We start from the raw sequence: 17,604 nt of genomic DNA, 5'->3' as shown, positions 1-17,604 counted from the left end.
TTGTTGTTGTTGTTGTTGTTGTTGTTTGTTTTGTGATGTTTGGGCTTCATATGTTAAAGATTGCAATCAAAACTAAGTGTAACAGTCACCAATAAAAAAAAAATAATTAATCTATTTCAATTTTTTACCCCCATAACATTGTCATTTGATTTTGAAAAAAAATCAAGATATAAATTATTATACTGATATAGTATCACATATGAGCATGTTTTATTTATATTATGTGTAAATATACTTTTTCTAAGGTTTTGGTGCCTTATATTTTTACACACATTGATCTTTCATATTCTTCTGAAACATTATTATGCCTCTTTGCTGACCTTTGATCAGTCACTTCTCGGCAAATCCACTGATTTGCCACTGATCCATAACTAGTTAACTAGGGCCAAATCTGAACTACAGAAACCTGCTGTAAATGATTTTCAAACACCTTGGTTTTCTAAGTCGAATTGACTTTATCAAGTCTACATTTTTACTATGGATTTGTGTGTCTGGTGCAGATGCTTATAATGTATGTTTGCAAAATCTTTGGGACCTGCTTTAAAATAACATAACTTCCTGCCGCTTAGTGAAGAACTTGCTCCAATATACACCATGAGAGCCAATATCCATATATCTACAGTAGAAAGCAAACCTGCGGATTCAGAAATTCTGTCATCTGTGTTTGAAGTTTAGTTTGATGAGAATTCATCCTGATGAGGAAGCCATACATATTATATATCGAAGGTAATGGAAGAAATTGTCAAAGTAATAGCCAGAATGAGCGATTATGTTCATAACAAAACCAAATTCAGTCACAGAACATCAGTCACTTGGGGTTTATCCCGGTTTGGTTGCGGAAGCTCCCTTCTCTTGCAGGGAACATCTTGTCCTCTCCACAGCCAAACTGCCAGCCCACACCTGGACAAGACACACTCAGAAGCCAGACCAGAAATAAAGAGTTATTTTCTATAGCTCAGTATCTCTTACTGTCCCTGCAACTACTTGTGTTATTTTTTAACTTCAGCTCCCAATAATTGGGATGGAWATTAATCTAGCATAGTTTGGGAGGGGGTGCTGTTTGTTTGTTTGTTTGTTTTGTTTTTAAGAGATAAATTTCAATTGGTTCCAAGTTTTCCACTTTTTCCAAGAGTTGGAAAAGTTTAGCTTTTTTGTTTGTTTGTTTTTCAGTCTGAAGCATATTATCTCACTGAAAGTTTAGAACATTTCTGAATAAACCACAAGCTGAAATTTGGATTTCCCTCTTTAAACTGTCCTCTTTCGAGCTATGGTTTAAGTCAATGAACACCTTTTTTGTGTGTTTAGCTGGGACAGAAATGAGCAATAACTCAATACATATGGACAAATCTTTAGGGTGCTTTTACATCTCCTGACATCAGAAGAAGACAAACAGATGTTAGGCTGTATTTGAATCTTCAGGGTTTTGGGGGGTTTCTTTTAAGCAATGATAACAACATCTGACTGAACTGGCAGGAAAACAGGCCCAGAGCTCCCCTCCTTCAGGAACAGCTTGCAGGGAAGCTCTCCGGCAGACTGAGGCCCGGATCCACATCCTAGAGGTTCATAAACACCCAATTCCCAGGCACAGAAGGAGGCACCAGGGCTTAGCGCTCGCCTCTGGAAGAGGACAACCCCCCGGGTAGGGCTGTAGTYTCACAGTTCCTCTCACCTCTTCCCAAAGGAACCATGAAGCTGAACCAAGAGCTGAGCCCAGTAGCCCATTGATTGATTTGATTGATTTGAACTGATGCCCCTGGGCATCTCTGGAGCTRGAGGGCTGCTCCTCCTGCCCCCCAGAGTGCTCCTGTGGGTTCCAGGAGGCCTCAGGCCAGGAAGGAAGCCAGGCAGGACCTCTCTGTTGTGAGGCACCCACCAAGGGCCTGTGAGGGGCTGGTCCTGCTGACACCCCTGGGCTTGCGGAGGGGCTCTCAGGAAGCCGAGTGGGACAGAACGGACAGAGACACGGGAGCCTCCGCATGAGCCTGCACCTGCCCACGGATCCAGCTCCGGGCTCCTCAAGGCTTTTAGAGACAGATGTCGGCAAAGCTTAGTGGCCTCCAGCACCAGCAGCRGGACAACCTGCAATGTGATTTATGTGATTTATGGGGCTAAATTCCTCCTCGGTTTCACATTTGTTGACTCAGTCTTTCACTCACTCTACAAAAATACTACAGTTTTCGCTGATGTATCTCCTTCTGGATGAAAAGTTGGATAGATTAGCTCCACACATGAAACGCATTAAAGTTTGCTTTCTGAAAACAATAAAATTCCAGGTATAACATGAGGGGGGAAAAAAAAAGTTTTCTTCTGGCTATCTGTATCACTTAGCCCTGCTGCCTCCTTGGCACAGCGGCCCAGCGTCTCGCAGGGCTGAGCYTTCCACCAACCTGAGCAGCAGGTTCACTTGTGCAGGCAGGGAACAGAGCAGCCTGCTGCTTCTCCACAATTCCCCATCGCTGTCCAAAGCCAACGCCGCGCTCGGGGAGCGCCGTGTCCTGCCAGGGCAGGCTCCCTGAGAACAACGTGGGATTGTCRATTACCAGAACTGAACTGAGCTTCTCACACAGCCCCAAGTGCCACCAAAGGGGGTAACACTCTTCAGAGCGGACAGACTGAGCGGCCCCTTGTTTGAAGGTATGAAGCAGAACACGGAATCTGCAGGGTCYGAAGGGCAGGACCAGGCACAACTACAGAGGAGGGATACAGAGGCACCGTATCCTGCTTATGGAAACGGCCTCCTCTCACTTGCAACTCAAAGCTCTGCTTTACTTTCCAAAGTTGCTCTAGACTCTTTTGTGACCGGAATTGTAACTTCTTCTTACCTCAATTTTACCGTTTCCCGCTTCAGTGACACATTTCTCTCTCCACGCTAACCATTCAGCACACCACATGGCAGGTCTTCTGCAGCCGCTCCATGGCCTGGTTACCCTGCTCCRTCCTCCTCCTCTCCCTCTATCTTCATGTTCCCAAGTTCCTGCCAAGAGCTGACCTGACGGAGAGCGATTCCTTCAGGAGGAAGGCCAGGGCTGCCTGGCTAGGCTGGGCTAGGAGCTGGCCTAGGCTAGGCTTGGAGGTGGCCTGGGACACGGCAGTTCCTCCTCCAGAGCTCGAACGCCCCYGGGCAAGCGCAGCAACAGCCGCAGCCTTTGCTCTTCCCGGGCAGCAGGAGCTGTGGGACCGGCTCAGGAGGGAAACAGCGGCTTCTCCGCACACCCCSCTGCCAGGTTCAGCAAGGCCAGCGAGGAGCGAGAGCCGCGGCCCTGAGAAACGGCCCCGGCTGCAGGGCGGCACTGCTAGAGAGCAGCCGCCACGCGCCTGCACGGCAGCAGCTGGCACACGTTCTCCTCGTTTCCCATCAACCTCATTTATTGCACCCCTAAGGATACAGAATCCAAGGTCCTCGGCTACACGAAGGAAAAATGTCTTACTTGGGACTAGAAAAAATGCTGGTTTAATCATGATCTGTTGTCAAACCAACTGCAAACATGTAGAACAACTCATTGAATGAAGGATTTAATACTGGGATCCTAGGATTTCCGCAGTCCTGAGAGACTCGGTGATTAAAAAAGCCACAAATCTTGCTCTCAAAAATTCACTATGTAGCATAGTACAATAAAATACAGGATGCTGTTATACAATCAAGCATCTGGGGAGATTAACTCTGATTAAAAAGAAGTCTGGGGAAAAAAGCTATTTAATAGAAAAAGGATGATGGCAGAGGAAACTACTGGATTTGTGYAGTTGCTTCAAGTTGGATGCTGTTAGGAAGTATTCTTTTACCAAGTAATAAAGTCAGAAATATTTCACACTCAAACTTCATCCCAGGAGGTGCTGAGTACAAAATTCAYAATAATTTCTCACAAAAAAATTCTTTGCAGAGAGACAGAGGGGACTAAAATGACCTGGAACATTCGGGAATAGGGTTTTTTTTTAAGAATATTGAAGAAAAATCAGGGAAACCGTGCAGCARGATAACATGAGACATGCAGGGAAACCTCCATAGGTGCCGCTGACCCCATATTGCAGTGGCAGCTGTGGGCAAGAGCAGAGAAGTCTCTTGGGGCAGAAGAAAGATAAAACTGAGCTAAGAGCAGAGCAGGAAAGTTCTGTGGCCAGGCTGGAGATAAAACCCATGTGAGTATAACCCATCTAAGCAATAACTGGTACAAGGACTCCCTCCGTCCTTGTTCGGAAAGCTGMCCTCCCATCACACAGAGTCACTTTACAGAAAAAAAGACAGCAACTTGAAACTCAAGAATATTTTAATACGTTTTTTTCCAAGATCTAATATACAAATGCAATGGTAATAATGTCCTTTTCTTCTGCAAGCTTGGATGAAATATATTGAAGTCCACTTTCTGTATATTACATAAATAATCCTCTAAAGCAACCTAGAAAAGAAAAAAAAGGTTAGTCCATGGGGTCCGCACCAATAATTAGACATTATGCCAAAAGAGAATATTTGAAACTGAATTATAGACGCAAAAGAGCCTGCCAATTTGCCTGTTGTAATAAGTGGTGGMGTGAGCTTCGTGTCCTAAAGCTTAAGGCAGGGTTCGTTAACAGAAGCATTATCTTTTATTAAACCAACTGACGAATGATAAATMGACAGCTCCCTATGCACCCCCGGATGATTTTCAGCACGGTGACTTTCAGAAGTTGTAGGTATTACATCCCCCAACCAACTAGACCCGTCAAGCACTATTGAACAGGGCTTAATTTGGCATTCTGCTGCTCTCACACCCACGAGCACAGCCCGCAGGGAGCCACACTCACTGTGCAGAGGAAAGCAGGAGTTGCCTTCACGGGAACTTTCCTCCTGAAAGACCTAGCCTGGAAGAAAAAAGGGAGAAAAAATATATATATATATCTTTACTAAGACAATCTAGCATTTCACATTTTAAATATATATACAGATGGCTAGAGACATTCGAATACACTACAAGTTTCATTCTCTAAWGTTTGATATACTGCGACTGTATTTTTTCATCATATACAGGCCAGCACCATCCCTCACTGTATGGAACAGTAACTACATAGAAAGTGCACAGTACTGGGAGAGGCCTGCAAGGTTCAGCTTTACRATCGACATAACAACATAAATTGGCCTCCCTTATCTGTGCAAAATTCTGAGCTGCACTTGGTTTTAATAAATAGGGTTTATCTTTTCTTCTTAAGCATCAAATAATTCTTTGCAGCCCGAGATTGAAATGGTGGAAGACSAGAAACGCACTCCCCTGCACTCGACTTGCTCTTCCAGTCTCAGTCACCCTCCACTTACATTTTGGGACTCTGGGAGGGTGTCAGTGCCACAGATCCTCMCAATCCGCATGGAAGCAAAGGCTAAACCACAGCTGAAACAAACCTCCACATGTAGGTACAAACTCAGCTGCATCTAACGGGGAACTGAAGGAAAGCTGCTGTAACATTTATTAATACATGCATTTTATTAACACATTTAATTTAAAAAGGCCTTTGTATTGCCTTTTTTTTTTTATAGATACAAAGCCACACATAGAAAAAGCCGTCAAGAGCACTGGTGAGTATGTACAAGTTTCTTTTCTATTGGTCTTTCCAGACAACTGAGGAAATCAGGCTGAAACTTCACCAGGAGGGACCCAGCACTTTGTTACATGCTTTCATTCTAATGAAATACTAAATTTTTTTCTAATGAAATACTAAATTTTATTCTAATGAAATACCCAATTCCTGAGGGAAACCGCAAGCTTCGCGCGGCTGCTTTGCCCTCTGCCGGTCAGGGCCAGGGTAGCAGGAAGAGCTGAGCCCACCTCAAACTTTCCTGCCAAGACTAARGGCCGGATCAACACAAGATGCTTCCCAAACACCCCTTGGACTTGATCAGGGGTTTAGGTTTCCTCTGGCTCTGAGCAAGGGCTGAGGGCTGCTATTGCGTCTGCTGAAACGCGCTCGGCTGGTGGCAAAATCTGGGATTCTTAAAACCTCTCTGGAGATCTTGGGCTAGCCCTACCCTGCATTTCCAACCTGGAGGGAGGACAAGTGGCCGGACAGGCCCGCAGGAAAAACGACCCGGAGATTTGTGGCAGAGTAACAGAAGCAGCCAATGCCCCCAGGCCACTGCAATCATCTCAAAGCTCRAAATACCCAGTCCTTTGCTGCCAGCAGATGGCTGTTGCATCCATTACGGAAAAAGTATCTATATCCTTGCATTAAAAAGACCATCTGATTAAGGAGACTAACACCTTGCTACTGTTGCCAGCTACTGTCAGGACAAGCGGTTTGGACTCCTACAGGGATCCTCCACTATCTGGGATTCTTCCCGGGTAAGGATGGATGCTGGAAGCCCATGTGGTTCTTAGAGTATTTTTTCTTTCCTTATTTTTAAAAGGAGAAGCCAGGGCAGCCCAACGAGCTCCCTTTCCGAAAGGGCCAAGCTCAACAYCCAAGCCGAACACAAGGCTGATGCCACCAGAATCGGGTTTCCTCGTGTTTAGGCTTTTCTGTAGAGTGTCCAATTACTTGATCCCACTGCGTATTTTCCATAGGGCCTTCCCAGCACGTAGCCTGGCCAGGGCTCTGGGAATGCACTGGGAAGGGCTAAGAGGATTCCGATTTTTGTCTTCGGAAGCCGGTGGCTCGTAGGGAGCCGGGGGCCACAGGGCTAAGCCCAATCTCAGGACCAAAGTACCTGAAGAGCCCTAAAGGCATCAACCCTCTCTCTGCTTCTGTGCCAGACCTGCCACGCAACACGGGCAGTGACATTTTAAACAACAGGACAGTAAATCAGTCGTTTTCTGTGCCTACCACCCCAACAAGGGACATCTCAGGCCAGACACTTGGCATTTCAGCCACAAGAACCGCAAGAACAACCCAAATCAATAGTTCCGTGCACTGTGATTGCAGGAAGAGGGGTTGGGACAAAAAAAAAAAGGAATGAGAAAAGAAAACGAAACAAAAAAGAAACAACAAAAAACGAGGTTTTAGCTTGAACCTCAAAGAGTTAGTGGTCCCTTTTCCTTTCTCTTCCTTTTGGTTTCCTAGCCCTAAAAATGGAGTAGAGATTTTCCTCCTTGAACACGAGACAACAAAACTGAGATRTATCAGGTTAAACATGAACACCAAAGGAATGTCTCAAATGCAAATTCTACATAGTTTGCATTAAAAATAAAGCCTGAGGCTACACATTTTTCTGCAAAGAATAAAAATACTAATCAACTAACCACTAACTATATAAACCAGGGAGCCTTTATTTTACTTTCATAAAAGCAGAGATGGGCTTATCAGGCTATACTGCAGAAAACACTATGTGACCATGCATAATACTGTGGCTGAGATACAGATATATGGAGATATTAGGGGTATGGTATATATACGTAATGACAAAATTATCTCTGCACAAGGGGTCTATTTTCCGACCACTTTTCTTGAGCAAAGYGTTGCTGAACAAGCACAGTTCTCATTCTGAACTACATACCAAAAAGCAACTCAAAGCAGGGCTAAAATCAAAGCATAAAGGAGAACAAATAGAACTGCCCGGGTCTTGCAGACAAAACTCTTTCCCAAGTCTCTTTGTTACGTRCCAGAGAAGGAACAAACAACCTGAAAAGGCCCTTCCTGCTGCAGCTCAGGGCAGGGCTGGCTGGGGTAAATAAAGTTACTTATTTCAAGTAAAGTGTAGAACTACAAGGCTTCTAACAACACAGCRTCATGATTTCCTGTAAGGAATAATATTGGTTTAACTTATTTAAAAAGAAAAAAAATATGAAAAAATAGAGAAAAGGAGAGTCTCACGTGTTCTAGATGAACGTGTGCCTGGCTGGCAATGTCATAAATTACATCTCTCACATTCTTCTCTTGCCTGCATCTTATGAAATCCTCTTGTGAAACTCCATGCTAGACATGAGGAGGAAAACCAAAACAAAAACTCTTATAAAATATCAAGTTTCCATTCTAGGTTTGCAAAGGTAAGAAATCCCAAACACCTGTCCCCGGCAGGAACCTGCTAACACAGCTGAAATGGCCTCTTGTCGGTCATTTGGGAAGAAATTCAAAGGCCCCCTTTGCACYGACCATCTTTGCACGCACTAGTTCCCAGAAGACTCTGTGGTCTGTTGGAGTAACCGAGTTGGATTCTGAAGTTTTGGCCATTTAGATCAGTTTACACAGGCGCCTGTTTTTAAACCTTAACTCTTGTTGACTTTATTCTGCTTAACAAAGCAGCCAGACTGGCTCATGAGGCCCTGACCATGAGCCTGGCGAGCACCACCCTCTTCCATCACGCTTGCAAAGAACACGGTATTTTCTTTACAGTGACCACTGCAGAGGAGGTTATGGCATATTCAGAATTGCTGCTCTTACAGCAACACAGGAACATATGCCTATAGCTGATGGATGTAAAAGGAAAGGTCAGAGCATTATGGAAAGGCAGTGAAGAAAAATTAGGGGAGTTGATTCATACCTAGTATTTCTTATGGGGCTTCCTTATGGAAGAAAGTAAGTCCCTTTCCATAAATGTGTATCGACAAATTTTATAGAGAAAATACTACTAGATTTAATGGAGGAAAAAAAAAAAGTAAAAAAATGACTCCCCACCCAGAGGTTTCCACAGGTCACTCATCTCCCAAGAGATACCAAACATTGAAACGGTGACAAGGGCAAGATCACTGGGGAACAACAGACAGTTATATGAATAACTCGAACAGTTACACGGATATGAACAGTTATATGAATAACTCGAAAGTGTGCTGTTTCTGACCTAATAAAGTATTATCTCATATTCAGTGCTGAAAGGCATTTAGAAACACTATACTACTAAAATTTGGACATCTTTTCTCTTACCAACATACAAATATCCATGGGAAGAAAGATCTTCCGTCTTGTGCTGTGATAAGGAGTTGCTCTTAAACAGGTAACTATGCCTTGTGCCTTCCCGATGTGACTGGCTGCGTGGTCTGCGTGGATGTCCCTCACACCTACGAGGTCAGAAATACCAGGTTCAGAAACGCTCAGAAATGCATGCTCAGGCTGTTCTGCCAGCGTGCCTGCAATTCTACTCACACAAGGAATCAGAGAGCACAGGACCAAGCCTATTAAGTGACAACCCCCTGAAATCTGTGAGAATGAAGTTGCACAGCTATTTTTAGGAAACATGCTCCTGATGTCTTTCCACTTTGCCTCTAAGGCAGCTAAAAAGCACTAGAGGTTCAGCAAGCATGACCTGTGAGGAAATGAAGCCAAATGGCCTAGAGAAGACAACTGATGGGGAACATCAAGAAAATGGCTGTGTTCAATTAATTTCTCAGTATCTGTGAAAGAAGACACAGAAGTACYATGCTTAATATGCAGTGAAGGGGGGTTTTGTTTAGATATTTAACCTTCCTTAGATATAAAAGTTTAAGAATGATAATAGAGTGCCTAGGAAGTCTGGAGTCTGCCTAAGATTTTTCAAGAAACTGATGTGATTTGTATCAAGAATGACCCAAGCAAAACTGATCTCAGAACTGAAAATACCTYCCAGAATGGAAGACAAGTTCTTCTTACTGCCCTGAATTTCAGTGACCAGACATTCAGAAGGAAACATTTTACCAAATTCTCACTGGGAGAGCAAACCCCAGAYGCTGTAACAGGTTCCCTTCCTCATTTCCTCCTACGAAGAATGTGCTCCACATACATCTGTCTTCACAGTGTTTCTTTTTATGGTTCAGCCTCAGCACTAGCCTCCATGAGGCTACTCTGACAAGCAACAGGAAAACTCTAACACAACAATAATATCACAATTAAACACTACTAGTACTACTTAGTATTAATTCCTGCTCTTCTTTTACACCTGAACCAACATATGGAGTATTTCCATGATGCAACACCCACCAAAAAAGTTGTCCTTGTCTTCACCGTAAATGAAGAGATTTTTCCCTGGAGTATTAGACACACTTTGCCTTCTATGACTTCTAAAYCACAAAGATCATGCAGTCTTCGTTGCTTTTTTTCTGCATTGTTGATAGTTAACCTACTTCTAGGAAGAAGAGAGCTTTCACACCCAAACTGAAATTAAACTTCCATGGAAGAAGAATGTTTTATTTTCAAACCCTCGCAGTAATAAACATCACAGCAGCACTAATGAGAGAGTCTTCAGCAAAAGGAAAAAATGGAAGCCACCTACCAAGCATTTCCAAGGTGAGGTACAAGAGMGCACTCTGAGTGTTCTCTGCGTATTTTTCAAGTTCTTGGAGGTTACGGTAGGGTCTGTCATCCAAATTTTTCTCCTGCAAATTGAAAACACAGAGCTCCAATAAAAGATTCTAGTAAAAKGTGAGTATAACTGCTATTTGTACAAATTTACAACAATGGGTTAGGTTGAGCTGATTAAAATAGATCAAAAATAAGGTAAGATAGAAAGAATATAAAGAGATAGAAACGGTCATTAAAGCTTAGTTAGCATGTCTAGTACAACCAAACTGCTGCATGCACCTGCAAAAAGGTCCAGTCAATGCATCTATTTTAACTTTTTGCAATAACAAGTAGTCAGAGAATTCTTCAGAAACAAAATCAGACACAGCCACAACAAAGCACCGTATGGTATTGGTATTCCTACGCTAGYGTGCTGCCAATGCTGATTGCTTCAGCTGCTAACCAGGTGAGAGAAACTTAGATAAACAGTAATGGATTTTCAAAACATGCACTAAAATCTAGTCATCAAATCACATTCAGGCTTTGAAGTAGCATGAAAATATCTCCAAAAATCTAACACCTTCTGTCATTCTTCCTGTCCTAGTGGGTTTTGTGGTTAAAATGTATCAGTCTTAGATTTAAAAAGAAAAGAACACCTCCATTGTTTCCTAACAATGACACACAAGCCATTGACCCGCAATTTTCTCGGGACTTGTCTTCCTGACATGCTACTTGCAGCAGGAAAGCTGGCTAGGAAGCTCCGGAGCTCCCTCCTGCCCTCGAGGCACGGCTGGCAGCAGCACAACTGCACCAGGGAAATTCTTCTTCTCATTTTTCCCCCAAGGAACAATTATTGGAAAACTCGCATCATTTCAATGCCCTGGTTCACAGGGCTGCTTAGTGACACCTTCCCAGCCCCAACAGGCAGCAGCAGCAGCTCGTGGCACAAAAGTCCAGGCAGGGCAGTGCATTTTACAGGTTTTATAGCCACAACTCACCACAACAGAAGAGTATTTAGGTGCAAAATTAACATGGTAATAGAAAAATAGGAGGAAGAATAAAATTACATAAATGGATGGGATGGGACTGGAACAGCAAAAAGAGATGCCATATATGCATTTTGGGAATATATATGCATTCTGTATGTTTTTAAGTAAGACAGTACATATCACCTGCACATCTTAATTCCTATTTCTAAAAAGATGCATTTTTCTAAAATTCTTAATTGAAAAATAGTCACATTTGGAGGCCTATTTAATTTCACAGGACGCAGCTTCCCTCATATATGCACAGAAAGTTGCCTAAGTACAACTAAAAATGGATTTCCTCAAGAGGTTACCATTTCACAGCAGAAATAAAGGCCAGCAAGACAAAACATGCGCACAAATACATGGGTTACCAGAACAGGGAACAAAGATACAGACTAGCAAGCTACATCCTTTTGARAGCAAAAATAAACAATAGCTTTTAATTCGCTATTTTGGCCAAAAAGAGCACAGATCATGCATTAAAGCACTAAGGGAGAATTAAAAGGTAAATATAACAGTATCATTCTTACATAGAAATAGAAAAAAAATATTCCTTAACCTACAGTTCTACACACACACACAGATAAAAATTAAGGGGAAAAAACAGCTATGACAAAAAATAAAACTGTCCTTTGGCGGCCAATACTCACCCTTTCATCAATAAYCTTCATGATCCACATTTTAGTTAGATTATGTCTCTTGACAGCCTGAAAATAAAACACTCATGGTTACTGCTTACAAAGTGATGGCAGTCCTGCATTCTGAAGGCTTAAATGTATTTTAGATAATCCTTTTCTTACAAGGATTGTATGCATCGGGTTAAATCAAAGGGCCAAGTCAGTGGAAAAAGGAAATCTTCAAATTCAAAAATGTTTTTATATTTATTACATGTGTTGCACACAAGCTGAAATCTTGAGCACCAAGACATCTAAACAAACACATTTCTCTAAAAATATTTTGAAAGCAATTCATTCCATCATGGTGTCATCCTTTCCCACAAAACAGCTGCAAATCACTATGTTTGCTTTCCAAAAAGCAAAGAGTTTCTTCCAGAGCCAAGCAATAAAAAGAAAGAATCCTCATGTAAAATTTCAAGAGAATGTCTGTAAATTGTAACAATACACACTGTAAAAACAACACTAACAATATAATACACGATTTTGTTTTAAAAGTTATCCTATAGTATCTCATACTCATCTATTCAGCTTTTGACTCATCTCAGATTTGACTTCCTTCCCACATTCAATCAACTTATCAATCCTTTTAACTCTCCAAGATACCTTGAATTTTGCAGGCCAGGCTATCAGCCAGGGTACAAACACACTCTTGAATACTCACCACAAAATTCAGGAGACTTTTCAAAGTCTTGGTTTTCATAACTCACTTCTTTATAACTCTAATTCTTTATATCCATTACATTTGTACATTTTTTTTTCAAATTCTGCAAGAATAGACCTTGTTGATTCAACATTTATGCTTGAGCAACTACTCTGTGCAAAAAGGCAAAATCTAGAGATACAGATGCCAGCTTTCCTTCTCCCTTGCTCAACTTAAGCACTAGAATGCTTAAGCATTCTTAAGCAACAGAAAAGCCCAGAAATCCAAGTTTGACTGTTCTGGAATATGAAAAGTATTTGGAACATATTTAGTATGACAAATTAGTATTTCTTTTGGAAAACAGAGATTGCTCTTCATACAACCTCAGCAGTGAGAACAGAGTGGTCACACAACGTGCTGTCCAAAAGACACGTTAACTCTCTTAACAGCTCGGCGGTATTTACCTCTTTCCAAATCCTTCTTTTGAAGGATTACAACGATATTACCGATCAGCTGTGCAGCTACCCTCCTCAAACAGCTCATTCTGAGCGTATTTGCTGACATGTGGAAATAAAACCACATCTTGAGAGCACAGGTCACCAGGACAGACTGTGGTGTTTGTTCGCTTCAGTGTTCTGCACAGTTCAGAACTAGCAGTGCTCCCCAAAATACATTTTTTAAATTAATTCTCAAGATCGTATTTCACAACCAATTCCTTTTGGATTGTCTCATACCGGTCTTCCAGACCAATCGTATATAAGGGCAAAACTTACCACACAAAGACCAATTCTTTCTTCTACTTTAAAAATCACTTTTCGTTTTGAAAGAAAGGAGTACGAAAAGCAATCTTATTTATTGGAAGGAYGTGTAATTTGTATCTGAATACTGAATGATCTAAACCTGAATGATGGCTGTTACAAGCTTCTCATCTGCTAGTAAAATATTTCCGCCTCACATACATAACCCACAAGCCGCATGAAATAAGCAGCAGTGGAAAGAAAATTTACAGTAATATTGAAATCTAACTTGTAGCCCAGTTAGTCAGGTAACTGCATGGGACAGTGTTTTTGGAATCAAAAGTTGCTCTAAAGCAAGTTCCTCCCTGGAAAGGAGACAGCCCTTTTCGGGAGAAGACTGTCTTGTTCCTCCTGGGCAAGCTGCCCAGGAACAAGACAGGATATAAGGATATAAAAGGATAAAGGATATAAAAAGCAAAGGCCCAGAGAAATCGACAGGCAAAAATACCAATGGCACATTCTAACATTTGTGTTAAAACACCTACCCCAAATTCAGCTTTAATTCCTCTTAGCCACTTAGTTGTGGCTAAGGCCACACTTTATCTGAGCTGCATACACCTATGAACAGCTTTGCTCTTCCAGGGAGTGACTCTGTTAACAGATACAGACATTTGTTTTACTTCTTGAGTTTGCCTATGTTTTCTCTTAGTTAATAGGTATTTTAATTTACATTTTAATTAAAATAAAAGTGTTGATAAACAGTAACAAATGCTCACTTCTTCAAATGTGCAATGAAGTACGAGCGAGGAAGGGGTCACACTTCGAGCACTGCCGAAGTTCATTCAAAGGAAGAGTTCTGACTGCCTGTTCTTCAGCAGGTCCATACACCAAAGTTAACAACATTCAGCTGTTTAGCTCCAGGCAGACTGCAGTTTTTCTTGTCCAGGAGCTCAAAAATCATTAGCTTAAATACAAATTCCCATCTTGCAGAGCAAGGCCTTAAGTAGATGCTCCTTCTGAGGATTCCAACACTTACAGGCTGTGGTCCAAAGTCATCAAGTTAGCAACACCTGGAATTTCTATGCACGAAGGTAGTCAGTGTTCAGCTGGATGCGACCCAAAGTTAGCCCTGCACAGCCCTGGGGAGCTGCACAACTGGGTGTCCCGAGGTCCCTTCCAACCTACATTATTCTATGATTTTATATCAGCACCATGGGGAAATCCATTCACAMTAACTTCAGACCCTCGGTCATCCCTTGAACAGGTCAATAGGAGCTAAAACCAGAAATAAAAAAATATATATGCAAGTCTCTGCTTCTTCAGCCATATACAGCAGAGCTGCAGGTCTATGTTACCTGTGATATTCTAGGGTCTGCCTGAACTCACAAAGAGTCATCTTGGTAAACATAAACTGAAGGTCACAAGTACCTTCCTTGCTACTCAAAGCACAAAAAGAGGATCTAGACTCTGTGCAAAACACATAATAGATAAATAAAAGTAACTAAGTAACTCTCMAGCAAGGAAAAAGAGAGTGTTAGGATTCCCCTATTATCTCCTATAATTAGGTATGAAAGTCTCGGGCTTTCCCTCACACTACCTGCTAGATCATCCCCTGTGCTTAGTGCCCTGTTCTTCCAGTGCTTAATCTTCTTAGCACCAGAACAGGATCAGGACAATTTACTTGCACACTTCACTTGCTATCAACTTACAGCTTACCAGAACTTACTCTGTCCTTCACCTGAGGAGACAAGAGAAAAGCACTTTGTTCGCAGAAGTCTGACCCTCCAAGCAGACCCTCCCTAAATATCCTCTTGCTCCAACTTTGCTGTTTAATTTTAGGTTACTCACAGTATCAAAAACCACCCTTGACATCACCTTTTTTATACCAAATAATGCAGTTAACAGTGCAACACAGCATATACAAAATAATGATGTTACTTCTCAAAGCTAGATTTTAGCCAAGTGAATTTTAGGACAACAAAAACCAGGACAACAAAAACATATTTTACCTTCCACAGTTCTACAGCAACCGGCTGATGTGGTGGTTTATCACAGTAGATACTTTCCACTGCATCCCTCCAGAACTGCATTCGCATCAAACCTGTAGCCTTTTGAGTTATGGAGTCTTTAATCTAAAAGGGATATACATGGAGTGAAATTGCAGTCACCGTTAAGACACTTAGTCTATCTACTCTTAAAAGACTGACACAAGACACMACCAGACATGATAAGAAAGTGCTCAGTCTGGAATTCACATTTACTCTTCACAAATACATCTACAGGCCTCCCTCCTGCTGGCAAAGACCTGGGATTGATGATATCAGCCAAGTTTTTGATTGACCTTCTACAGACAGGATTAAGCTGCACTTATCAGATTGAGCCCTCGCATTTGGAGCCAGGACACTGAGGCAATCACATAACAGTGTCAGTGACAACAGCCTCTTTGTTATCATTTATTATTTATGCACTTTGAAATGCAGAACACGAAGCAGAAAAATTAAATTCATAAACAAAATGCACGGTAGGAGGCTACGCCCCAAGGGTCATTCAAAAGCAGAGGTTTGCAGTGGATTACTTATTCATTGCCCTCTGTAGCATGAAAGGTTAACCTCAGCAAACTACCACCCACTAATAGCATTTATAATGCTGAAATCATTATTTCACATTTGCAAATTCTGGAAATGTATTTTAATACCTGCCTGAGCCAGTTCCACGTTGAAAGCTCTCAGGGCTAAAGCAGAAGCTCGGCACTCTGCGGGCATGAGCAGAGAACACAGAAAGCCTTCGTAGTCACGCTTCCTATAAAAGGACAAACACCAAACATATTYTATGTACAGGTCAATGTAAACTGGGCATGCTACTGCTTAGCACTTATGGTATAATAGCAGTAAGTTATATTTGAACTTAAACKTCACAAAAACAGTATTTTTAAGCCYGTTTTAAAATAAGGCAAACTCCTAGAGAGGGGGGCATGCAGTTTGAACTCTCAGAGCATTACAGGGAAAATAAGCACCTCAAATCCAGATCTCAAGTTATTTAGCTAGCGGCATGGAACAAGCCTGTGGCAGCGCGGCAAACAGAATCCAAATTGTCCAATCTCCAGCCTTCTTTGCTAAACATCAACCACATTATTTTAAGAGACTGTGCTTTGGTGCTCGGCAGCAGACCGCGTGCTTAACCAGTAAGTTTCTGCTTACTGGCAATTACATCCAACGCATCGATGCTCTTTGTGGTGGCAGCTTTGCTGCAGGTCACCTGCTGCCAGCCTGGAGACACAGACCTTTGCTTGGCCACTGGGGTGTGCCACTAAGTCAAGAATAGTCTCTACACCATGGTTATAAACTCCAAAATCCCACCTAACTRCAGCTACTAAAAACAATCGGTCACCTAGGAAAGCTCAAGTGCAAGTTTTGAGCAGTAATTTTGCGTAATTTCTGAGACTGGTAACTTATGAAAACCAGCAAATACAAATGAAGTCTCAAGATTTGAGAAGCAGGATGTTAAAGCAAAAATATTTACTCATTTTCATTAAATTTGCCATTCTTACATGTGCTCATATTTCTTTTGAATATAAGCTTAAAACAGCAAAAACAAACCAAGGGTTTTTTAACTAGTAAGAGTTACTTCTTTTAACATTAACAAAAAAAAAAAAAGAATCAGATTTAAGGTGGGTTTTTTTTATCCCTACAAAGCAGAGCAGCTGGTAACTAGCAAATGTTTTGAGTTTTCCTAACTGTTGGGAACCACTTTCAGAGCCAGGCGCAAATCCAGAAGCATACAGAGCAAATGATATCTGTGGATTTTAGTAGGCTTTAAAAGCCACACTAATAACAAAAAGCAGATGTATTAAGTCTCCCTCAAATAAGACACTTTAGGAAAAGTGCTAGCAAAGCAAAACCAAGTATTTTTTCTCAAGGGGGCCTGTAATATCAATCAGTATTGCCCATGATGGGCAGAACTCCCAGGTTTACAGTCAGGTATTCCTAGTTCTACTTACTCACTCTGACTGGGGCGTTCACACAACGAAGAAACACAACTACCTAGGGGAAGGAAGCAGAATACACAACTGAAGCAAAGTGCACAAATCAAACACTGCAGCGGAAAGGTCTTTCTTCCCTCTAGTAACACTTTCAGTTGCCCTAACTTTAAAAATTAGAGGTAGAAAAAAGAACCTTAAAAAAAAATCTAAAAAAAAAAAGAATGTTATGGTGACAGGGTTCCCTTCAGCAACAAGGGAACAATTTAGTTCTTCTTTTAGTAAAAAGAAACAAATTAATTTTCTGTAACCTTCAGTTAACCTCCAGTSTGTAAAATAAAATTCCTACTGCCACAGATCATGTTCCACCCCAATTCTCTTCATGAATTAAAGGAATGAA

General features: G+C 41.7%; 1 protein-coding gene across 5 annotated transcripts; it reads right to left on the bottom strand.

The window, feature by feature from the left end:
- Window positions 1-4,244: 4,244 nt before the first annotated feature.
- On the bottom strand, window positions 4,245-17,268 carry NDUFAF6 (NADH:ubiquinone oxidoreductase complex assembly factor 6). 5 transcript variants are annotated; one of them, XM_026050040.1, is made up of 9 exons: window positions 17,226-17,268; window positions 15,928-16,027; window positions 15,238-15,360; window positions 11,825-11,881; window positions 10,139-10,241; window positions 8,818-8,951; window positions 7,771-7,872; window positions 4,777-4,833; window positions 4,245-4,391 (listed from the first exon to the last, which is right to left on the bottom strand). In XM_026050040.1, exons 2-9 carry the CDS (start codon window positions 15,988-15,990, stop codon window positions 4,263-4,265), a joined length of 768 nt encoding a protein of 255 aa, XP_025905825.1. In that variant the 5' UTR covers window positions 15,991-16,027; window positions 17,226-17,268; the 3' UTR covers window positions 4,245-4,262. The 5 variants fall into 5 exon arrangements, with proteins under 5 accessions (XP_025905825.1, XP_025905821.1, XP_025905822.1 ...); XM_026050036.1 differs by having other exon boundaries at window positions 17,230-17,246; XM_026050037.1 differs by lacking the exon at window positions 17,226-17,268 and having other exon boundaries at window positions 15,924-15,988.
- Between the last annotated feature and the right edge of the window lie 336 nt (window positions 17,269-17,604).

This window comes from Nothoprocta perdicaria, unplaced genomic scaffold (assembly GCF_003342845.1).
Source record: "Nothoprocta perdicaria isolate Ctin4 unplaced genomic scaffold, notPer1 scaffold_64, whole genome shotgun sequence".
Classification (NCBI taxonomy): Eukaryota; Metazoa; Chordata; class Aves; order Tinamiformes; family Tinamidae; genus Nothoprocta; species Nothoprocta perdicaria.
The sequence above is the reverse complement of the archived record's forward strand: the minus strand, read 5'-3'. Positions and strand labels throughout refer to the sequence as shown.